Source organism: Micromesistius poutassou (genome assembly GCF_964030765.1).
Source record: "Micromesistius poutassou genome assembly, chromosome: 9".
NCBI lineage: Eukaryota > Metazoa > Chordata > Actinopteri > Gadiformes > Gadidae > Micromesistius > Micromesistius poutassou.
This window is the reverse complement of record NC_140279.1, coordinates 19,519,403-19,529,788: the sequence shown is the minus strand read 5'-3', so window position 1 is coordinate 19,529,788 and position 10,386 is coordinate 19,519,403. Positions and strand designations below refer to the sequence as shown.

Genomic DNA, 10,386 nt, shown 5'->3' with positions numbered 1-10,386 from the left:
GTATTCTAAATATTATGGGGGATGTTTACCCTGCGACCCAAGCCGAAATATATGACATCTTTGAAACTGTTAAAACAAACGTTTCCGTGGCAGTTCCTGTAACGGACGCGCGGTGGCGACGCATCGCATCCTAATCAGAGCCAGGTGGCGCTGGGCGCAAGTCGTCCGGCGAAGGACTCGCTCACAGCGGAGGGGGGGCCGGATAGTTTGGGACCTAGACAGTCGAGATTAGAATAGAGAGAGGAGCGGGGAGAAACATACGAGGAAGAATACGCATTGGTTGTTTCTTCACGTTCACATTATCACCAGAAGATCCCTCGTCTTCTAATGGTGTCTACGCTCTGTACGTTAAACAACCGGGATATTTGACGAGAGTTATTGTGTTGAGTTTTTTTTGTTGACGTTACACGAACTTACTTTTTTGCACGTGTGCTTGACTGTTGCAGTGGATGTGAAAAAGGGACTTACCGTTAAGCGCTGATCCGGAGGAATGTATCCAACTCGGGAAACCTGGACCCATCGTCTGCGGAGATGTCAAGCAAAAGTTCTCTGGACTGTTGTGTTTCTCCAAATTATTCAAGACATAGGCGCAACAGGTAAGGGAGGCTACATCTTTTTCAAGATTCACGTTCTTCTTTGCAGTCTCCTCTCCATGTGTGTGCCTATTGGGCACACCATCGCACCACATTTAGAAAAATGGATTTAACTAATCGGAACTTGTGTTAAAACTCATCAGTATATAAGTGGCAGCATGCAGACTCCACTAGTCTCATGCAAATGACCCCTCGTTTTGAGATGATCTTTTGTTTGTCCTCTGAAGCCTGTGCGCCGTAAGGGGGCAAGGAGAAACCATTCAACAAGTTTAAACTCCATCGAAAGACAATGGGGCTTTAATAACACTGATGGAGATAGCCATCCTTCTCTCTATTATTGTCTTGGTTCCCTTAACATGCATGCCTCAACACATTTGCAATACATTTGTTTAGCTTAGTTTAAATAATTTGATATAGTCTATGGGTTCAACCAATGAATTAAATACTATCTGGTTTTATAAAAAGTAGGCCTCAACATGATTTGTTTCGCAAAGAAAAAGCTGCATTGGTCAATCTTAAAGACTTATAGGAATTCAGTATGTTTTTATGTTTTCAAATTTGTCTAGCAGAAGGAAAAAAAAAAACGTTCCAGATGGCACATTTTAATTTTTAAGATTTTATTTGGATTATCTTGTGCTCCCTGAATGTTTGTGGCCGTTATTTACTGGCAGACCTCTTTCATACTGGACTGAGCTCACTGGTACCGACCGGCTCTCGGAGACTTCGGTTCGGAGACCTCATTCTTGTCCCTCTTCTTATCTTCTTCCACTATCACTCTCTCGCTGAGGAGGTAGACTGGAATTTTAATCCACTGTAATTCTCTAAAAAAGTATTAAATTCTGAACCCATTTATTCCCATTCATAGAAGGAATCTAAGCATCACCAAATTATTTGTGTTGCCTTCTTACCAAACTCAACAGGTTATTGACCAGGCTTATCTGTGGTGTTGATGAAGTTATTGGTATCTATAATTCCTATACAATACCTACTTTAAATGCTTGCTATTTAGAGAAGCACAATCACTTTGTGTGGCGCTCTGACTCTTAACTGTTGGGAGATGTTGGGAAACATGTTTGTACTCTTGTGACCCTGTCGCTAAGCACCGTGAAATCTATTAACATTTGCCCTTTTATCATTTCCACTTGATTTTACGTGGAGTCGTTTAGCAGACACTTTTAACCTCAGTGACACAAGTGAGGATGAGAAGAACAATCCAGAATAACTCAAAGGTGCTGCACAATTAAATTTAAAAAAAAAACGGAAATGTCTTAGCTGTGCCTGCGGCTTCAAGCAAGGGGCAGTGTGGCATAATCAAACTACAATGGGGCAAAGGGGGCTTAAGCTCTTTGTGAATCTCGGCCTGCCGACTCTCATGTTGGGGAGGTAAAGAATGGACATTTGTAGAAGGAAACCAGACATCTTTGCAGCTTCCATATAACTCAGCCGTTTAGGTACAGGGCTTTAGGCGGCTCTTTGAGTCTCTGGCTACTCCACCAATAGCAGGGACCCATAAACGCTTCTATTCTTCTCTAGTCTGTTACCAATGGTAAGCAGTGTTTAGCCTTGTTTTGGTAAAAATGTCCACTAAAGGTACATAAGTTAACCATTAATTAACATAGTAATAAGCATTATTATGTCATTAGCATAGTGGTTAGGGCTAGTGGGTTATGGTTGGGGTTAACAGTCACCCTTTAAATGATGTATCAATTATTATACATAATTATCTTACAATTATATAATTATCTTAGTTAACATGAACACCATTACCTTAGATAACACGAACACAATTATTACATTAATACCAGAACATTGGTTAACTGTTTAATAACCGTTGATGCTTGTTACTGCATTAAGTAAGGGCCCGACGAGGTGTCAATAATCAGGAATTAATGGACGACGCAGAGGCCTTAGAAGTCCATTAATTCCTGATTATGGACACCTTGAAGGGCATTATCACGCTTATACCATGGTCACTTGCCAAAGAAAATAAATTAAGATTCATTTATACTTTCATGCATTTTACAATCAAAATATAGGGTTTTCACAAGCCATAATTTAGTTTCCCTAGTAACGCCTGAGGGTTTGACTAATACCTGGAACAACCATTACCCTCCCGTAAGGTTCTCATGCAACGGAAACGTTGTTAACTCCAGTAAATAGGACGGGCCTTAGATACGTCTTGGCAACGGGAGATATTCTAGTCCGCTCAGCTATGAGCCAGAGAGCTAACGTTATGCTAACCAGATTCAAAGTCAATAGCACTGCGTACGGTTGACAAACAGTAAATATCATTTGACAGTATTGATTTAGAACGGTGAACAGACAATTTGACTGGAAAGACTTATCCATATATCAGGGTTTAATGGGCACCCTGCAGACAATCTGAATGGAGTATTCCCCCAGACCATGGTATAACTAATGTTGATTAATGGTTAAAAAAAATAATGTGTTACCTTTGTTTTTATGTAGACGGCTACATCTAACTATATGAGGCTTTTTCAAACTAATGGTTCTTATCTGAATGCAATCACCCTTGTTCACCAACTCTGGATTTCGTTTTCTCTGTCTACCCCAGTTACCCCATGTTAAAACATGCATTAACATTAACAACATTTTTAACAAAAGATACATAGTGTAGGTTTACGTTTTCAGCTGAGCCCTTTTGTTTTTTAGACCCAAGGACCCTAGAGGAAAGCAGCTATACTGGTATTGGGATTTAACTGTGCATTTTGCCTTATAATAGACGGCAGGGAGGCTATAAATCATGTAGGCTGGTTCCCGCCCTGTACGCACCAGAGACACGCTGTTGACAGTAAAGGCACTTTACCTCTGGGCTGGGGACCCTCCCAGCTAGCCAGGCTGTTCTGCTCTCTCCCTGCACGTTATTTAGCCATGGAGAAAGGAATGCAGACTTCTATTATATTTTTGTTGCATCAATACATAACTAGGTCTCAAATGACTAGTAGTTATGCAGTATTGGCACTAAAGCCTAGTGTGCAATTGTTGCTTCAGGTAATCCGGTGAACATTTGAGCATCCTTCTCCTAGTGGCCCTATTACCACAAGTTGAAATGGGTACACCGCCACCTATCGTACCGAATATGACATGCTTCGGCCAATTAATCGAGTTTCTCACAGCCATACTCGGACAATTGCAGTTGTCCAGTTGTCTCTCTAAATGTTTTTACACTGCCAAATATGCCCGTCTTATGCCCGCCTTTTTCCCAGCATGGTCTGTATACCAGCTTTATTTCGCACCCCAATTTACCCTCTCGGACCCTACACATATTGGCGGTTTCATTTTCATGTAAATGAGATTAGACGGCTTTGCAGTTCCAGGGGTGGGACTTGGATAGCGGTGTTGCTGCGTTGTCTCTACAACAGAGACAACGCAGAGATATCAACATGAGTAGTTCTAACTGGAGAGACGCTGAAATCCGTGAGCTGCTGATCATGGGAGAGAAGGTGATGCAGTCACATTAAAAAAACATGGGGAAAGATGGTGCGATCTACGAGAAAGTACCAGAGGAACTTTCCATACAAGGCTTTTGTTGGGATTAAAAAACAAGTGGTCAGCAAAATAAAGAATATGTTTGCGTTTTTGCACTTAGATATATACTGAGTATATATAGATATATATTCATTCTGGCCTGCAACTGGCTTGAATAATGAAAAATAAAAACATTCAGAGTATGTAAATTATTCTAAAGAGGTCTACTCTCCGTGCGTAGTCCCAGCTGCTCCAACAAACCAAGAAAGCCGGCTCCTTGAGGAAGGGGGATTTTACCCCTCGGTTTCACACAGGCAACACAGTGAAATTGCAGGGTGTGTCAAGCCGAGACCGTACCGGCTTGGCAGTGTAAGAAGGCCTTCTCTCGCTCTCCCCCGCTGATGACTCTCAGGTCATCCACCAGAGATCATCCCTAAAAGCTTTGGGCAGACACTGATGGATGCTCTCTTTATTTCTGAAACAGATGTAAAACTGAGCAAGCTGACTTTTTTCTTTTTTTTTTGGGACAGAACAGAGTCAGTTTTAGAGCGTGTGAAAAAGAAGTGGGGGAACGCAGACGGTGGGGGTAATCAGCACGCAGTCGTACATCATGCGCCGTAGCACTGTTTCATTTCACTGATTTAAAACATCAGTGCTACGTAACCATGGCAGCCCGGATCAGCCATTACCTACTCCACATTTGTTACGAGGCACATGTGTCGTGCCTGGGTTCCCTCGGCCCCGGGTTCAACATGTGCCCGGAGGGCGGGCTTGTTGGGAGGATGTCCTGTGCTAATTCTTTAATTAATGTTCAAGATTGAAGATTAACTTTATTGTCCCACAAAGTGGAACATTGGCTTTCACCCATAGGACAAACATTCCACAACCAAAAAGACAGCTAAGATGTAAGTCAGTAAACATATATGGCAAGGTTTCTAAAATAACCTATAAAAAGCATAAAATCTCTTTTTAATGTTAGCAGAGAATCTGCATCCTGGCCTTGTCCTTTTATTATCTGACGATATTTAAACACTTTATTGACACAGGGATGAATAATTTTTTTTAATCTATTCAATCTGCTACAAGAGTCTCAGATATACGGCCAGCAGACAATTAGTTTCCAGATTCATCATGTAGGACCGAAGTGCAGAAGGTAACTGAAACACTATGTTTAATCGGCTGGTCGGTAACGTAATAAGGCGATCATAATTATAATAATAAAGCTAAAAGAAAATGGAATTTAAGTGAACATTCTTGGTACTGGAGTCGAATGAAGGAAACCCATTGCTTTGGCCGTCTTCCTGGCTGTCATTGCTGTAGCACATGACCGCTATCATTGAATGCTTCATGGCCTAGCGTCCTGGTGATGACAAGGTGAGCACTGTGTTTTCTGCCAGGCGCCTGAGATGCGTGATTCAAATGGCCCCATTGTTTACACATGGACTCAGTGGCTGGAATGCGTTGATAACATGTCAGCCCTGCGATTCCACCCGGAGACAACTCTGAAGTAGAAGAAGAGAGCTCTTTATCCTCCATATTTTAATGCACTGTACTATAACAGGCAAAGGCCTCTTTAAACTTCAAAGCTGCACATGGGGCACACTTAATAAAACGGAAGTGTATTTTTCTTTTTTTCGTTTCTGTTTAGCCTTCTATTTTTCAAATGTTCTCGTGCCGGTGGTGATTCATTGAGGGCTAAATAAAGTTCACTCACTCCCTTGTTTGAGACGTCTGATAAAGTATCTTTTACCACCAGCTGAGGCCAAGCATGGCTGCCCCCCCCCCCCCTCACTAGCCTCCTTCCTGCATTTAATGTCGGCTAAGAAGCTGAGCCTCTGGTGGAGGAAAAATAGTCATTCGTTGAAAATTCCATAAACAGTAAATCACAACACCAGATTACAACAAAGATTGAGGACATTGGTGTGGTTGGGTGTTGTATTTTTGACTGTATATGTTTTATGCACAGCTCTGTGTAATTGTTTGGGTGATCCTTGCTTCTCCCGACTGTTTATTCAATAGAAGGACGACTGAATGGCCACTAGTTAATTCAGTGTTTTTGATGACCGAGCAATAGAGTGTTTTTGATTCATGGGTTCACGACTAGATTCAAAATAGATACTCGATTCAAAACGATTCCCAATTGTAAATCGATTCTTCATTTTAGTATATAGATTCAGAATCATAGAAGATAAGAATAGCGATTCTTACAGGAATTATAATTGTTTTCCCCCCAGCCCACCCGAGCAACACTTGATCAAGTCTCATACAATAAGCAGAACATACCAATATCTTAATGTCTTAATATTGAGTTCTGCGTAGGGCAATAATAATAATAGAGTTATGAATGATGTTATTACACGGCTGTTCTTAATGCTGTAGAACGTTCCATTCACTTGAATGGGCCTTCCCGACTTCCGGCAGTCAATTATTTTTGTATAACTGACCGTTGCTAAGCATATAATGACCGCTGTCAACAAAAGTGGATTTTTTCCCTCTGATTCACGTATCACTCCGTAAGTAGTCCGGTAACTTATCAACCCCAGCGTATTTGGTTGCCAAGCGACGTCAACGTCTTTGGCAAACTATTTCTCTGCTGATCAACACTACGAATGGTAACAAATAAATTGTAAAAAGACACACTGTGTGAAGTTATTTTTTAGTTTTGGCAAGTAGCCGTGTAATAAGCGGGATAATGTACGGAACGCCGGCCATTATCGAAAATAAGCCCCTTCAGGGCGAAGCAAGACCCCTCCGCTTCGCGTTGGTGTCCGGTTCGCCTGCTCCAGCCTTGTTACCATGGCGTTGCCATGGCGTGGCCGCGTGGTGTTGGAAACGCGGTGGTTCTCAAATCACCCCTACAAATCCTTCTAGAGCCTGTTTGCGTTGCGTTAAGGATCTTGGAGACGGCCCATCTCGCTCTTTCGCCACAACTGGCTCTTTATGCACACCGACCGAGCCACCAATAAATAAATACCTGACCGGCCTAAAAAGATTAATATTTATTTTGTTGGGGGTGGAAACTTATCAGTCAATAGTTGGATTTCTTTCTCTCCCCCCACCCCCCACCCCCACCTCTCACTTGACATCATTAGCTAGTTTTCCCTTCCCTCTTACACGTGTATCTGTGTCAAGACTTCTCTCCAAATGAAGTAGGCTTTTCATGCATTCACTCCCCCTCCGCCTGGCTCTTTCCCACCGCGTGTTCATCAGCCTTGTATCATTTCTCCCTAAAGCAAACACTCCTGGCCGGAGAGCCAGCGCTGGAGAGCCACGCCGGTGTACAGGATGTCCGGGTTAGTTAACAGTAGAAGTGATCTATATGGACAGGGGACTCCCTGTAGTATGGAGACTGAGGGCGGGGGGTGCAGGGGCAATGGAATCAGAGTGACGTGGCTTCACCGCCGACCACATGTAACCAACACGTTGACCACACATAGCAGGCCCCACCTCTCTAAATTCTATGCTATGGAATATTGTGGGGAAACAGTCTGAAAGATCAAACCAAGATTATGGAACACGTAACTTATTTATTTATTATATTTAGGACACACGTCATACTCAAAGGGGAGGCAGAGAGGTAATTTCCCATGCTGGGGAGAAACTACTGGCCATTACTTTGGATAGTAGTGGTAGCCATTACTTTGGATAGTAGTGGTAGCCATTACTTTGGATTGTAGTGGTGGCCATTACTCTGGCTAGTAGTGGCCATTACTCTGGATAGTAGTGGCCATTACTCTGGATAGTAGTGGCCATTACTCTGGATAGTAGTGGCCATTACTCTGGATAGTAGTGGCCATTACTCTGGATAGTAGTGGCCATTAGGGGTGTAACGATACGCGTATTTGAACCTAAATATTTCGGTACGGGTCTAACGGTTCGATGCACGTTTCATTTTGGTATGTACCGAGAAAAAAAAAAATCCTAAATAAAAAATTTTTGAATTATGTTTTTATTGATTATCACACACTCTGTGAGTGTCTTGTCCTGATGTTTTGTGTTGAGGACCACAATGGAAAGAAGTCCTGGACTTTATTGTGTTTTTATCCTCAATTGTATTTATATTGATGTCTTCATTTGTGTTCCTTTGTGTAAGGCATTTGTTTGATACAATTTAATAAATCAAATCAAAATCAAATTGTTTAATAATATAATAAAAACTGGGCCAGTTCTGATAGACATTAGATATTATCTGGGGGGCCGGATTAAATTACACTGCGGGCCGGATTAGGCCCGCGGGCCGTACGTTTGACACCCCTGCTTTAGTGTATCGTTACACCCCTAGTGGCCATTACTCTGACTAGTAGTGACCATTACTCTGACTAGTAGTGACCATTACTCTGACTAGTAGTGGCCATTACTCTGACTAGTAGTGACCATTACTCTGACAATTAGTAGTGACCATTACTCTGACTAGTAGTGACCATTACTCTGACTAGTAGTGACCATTACTCTGACAACTAGTAGTGACCATTACTCTGACTAGTAGTGACCATTACTCTGACTAGTAGTGACCATCACCTGTGGTGACGTTGAACCTGCACTATGTAACTTTTCTACTTCTGCTACTGCTTCTTTTCTACTCTGTAAAAGAGAAAGCGTTCATACATGCAACAATTATCCCTTCACACGGCAGTGTAGAAGCCATCCATGTTGTTGAAACACCCAATTACCTCAAACAATGTTATGCTTGTGAGCTCTTACTGACATTGAGATTCAGCTGAATGCAAAAGCACGTGTCCCTGGCAGTGTGCTTGTACATATCTGCATGCTGGGAGGTTCTGACAGTTCCCTAATGGTTGCACTGGGCAGCCATTGGACCATCAGCTCTGCTGACATGTGTATAAACTCCTCGCTGTGCAGTTATTAATAGCACATCATTGCATGTCGTTTTTCATAAATTCCCGTCCCAAACGCTCATGACTCTCTCCCTCTCTCTTGTTCTCCCTCTCTCAAGTCTTTCCCTTGTTCCTGCATGTTTATTTGGTTCAATTACCCTCTGCTGCTCCTGCTGTCTGACTGTAATGATATAGTCTGCATGGCACGCCGTCCCTGTGCTGCTTTTTAATGTGGAAAACGGCAGTTGAAAAAGCACTTTCTCCCTCCTCACAGAACTATTAAAACTGAGATGTTTAGAAGGCAGGAAATGTGATTTTACGGGGAATCGTATGATTTATGTTAAGCATGAGATACCTCACAGCTTCCCTTTTGCGTAAGTCTGCATGTGTGCAGTTGTGTGTGTACTTCTATCTGCGTGTGTGCAGTTGTGTGTGTACTTCTATCCTGGGTGTCAGGACATTGGTGTGTTTTTTCAGCATGCTGAAAAGTATGTTTGGATTTGTTTTTGGCTTTTTCTTATGGCTCGATAATTATGATCAGTAGCCATAGGAACTGTAATCCTGTGGTAGTGCTGCGAAAAGGAATTCTGGTCTTTTTGAAGATTAGTTCCTCTTCAAAAAGTGAGTGCTGGTTTAACAAGACCACCAAACGCAAGGACCCACTAGAGGATGAACGACATGAGAGTTTAACCCTCAAGTGTTTTAATCCCATTGTTTTTCAACGGGAAATCAAGTCTAAATGCTTTTAACCTGTTATGTGATCTGTTTGGGAGTACTTTATTTAAATAATTTATTAACCTAACAAGACCAGTCTCTTTCTTCAGAGGCAAGCACTTTATGAGAACAATAAAAATAGAGGGATTTTTTACTTTTAAATACATTTTAACAGTTCTATTGCAGTTTCACTTTCAACATGAATTAACTAGGATTCAAAGAGACTTCACCGGGACTCTGAGTGAAGTGATGGGGACTCAAAGTGACCCACGCCTCAGAGCGTCGGAGGGCGCCCGTTGTTCCCAGAGAGTCCTGGCGGCCGCCCCGCCACGGGCCAGACTTGTCCTGTTTGTTTAACCGAGGCCCTTTGCTTTGTCAGACGGTTCCCACACAGCGGCCCTCCCTGAACCCTGGGCCTCTGTTTGCCCGGCCACTTGAGTCACACAATAGACTGGAGAGGCTCTGGCCCGCGCCTCGCTCTCCTGCTCTTTTGCACGGCGCGCTATGACCGCACGTTTCCTCCCAGAGATCCAAAAACACGCTTCCTATTGATTGAGCACAGCCGAGTCATAGTATTGTGATTCTAGTCCTGGGCCACAAAGCTTCCATTATCATCAGACACTTTTAGCAACACGCGTCTCCACATGTCGGCATCAAAGGCAAATAGCTTCTGGAGCCTTTGTGTTCCATGACGAGGGGCTGCTCGTGAAATACCCCCCAACGGCAAAATTGTCATAGCTCATAGGTCATAGCTT

At 42.7% G+C, this 10,386-nt stretch overlaps 1 protein-coding gene across 1 annotated transcript in view; it reads left to right on the top strand.

Moving 5' to 3' along the window:
* Positions 1-253: 253 nt before the first annotated feature.
* ror1 (receptor tyrosine kinase-like orphan receptor 1) overlaps positions 254-10,386 on the top strand; it is a gene marked incomplete at its 3' end in the record, with an annotated part of 117,690 nt that continues 107,557 nt past the window's right edge. Inside the window, exons 1-2 of the mRNA XM_084473464.1 lie at positions 254-343; positions 447-596. Of these exons, the coding sequence (XP_084329590.1) occupies positions 491-596 (106 nt within the window). The 5' untranslated portion in view covers positions 254-343; positions 447-490. The remainder of the gene's footprint in view (positions 344-446; positions 597-10,386) is intronic.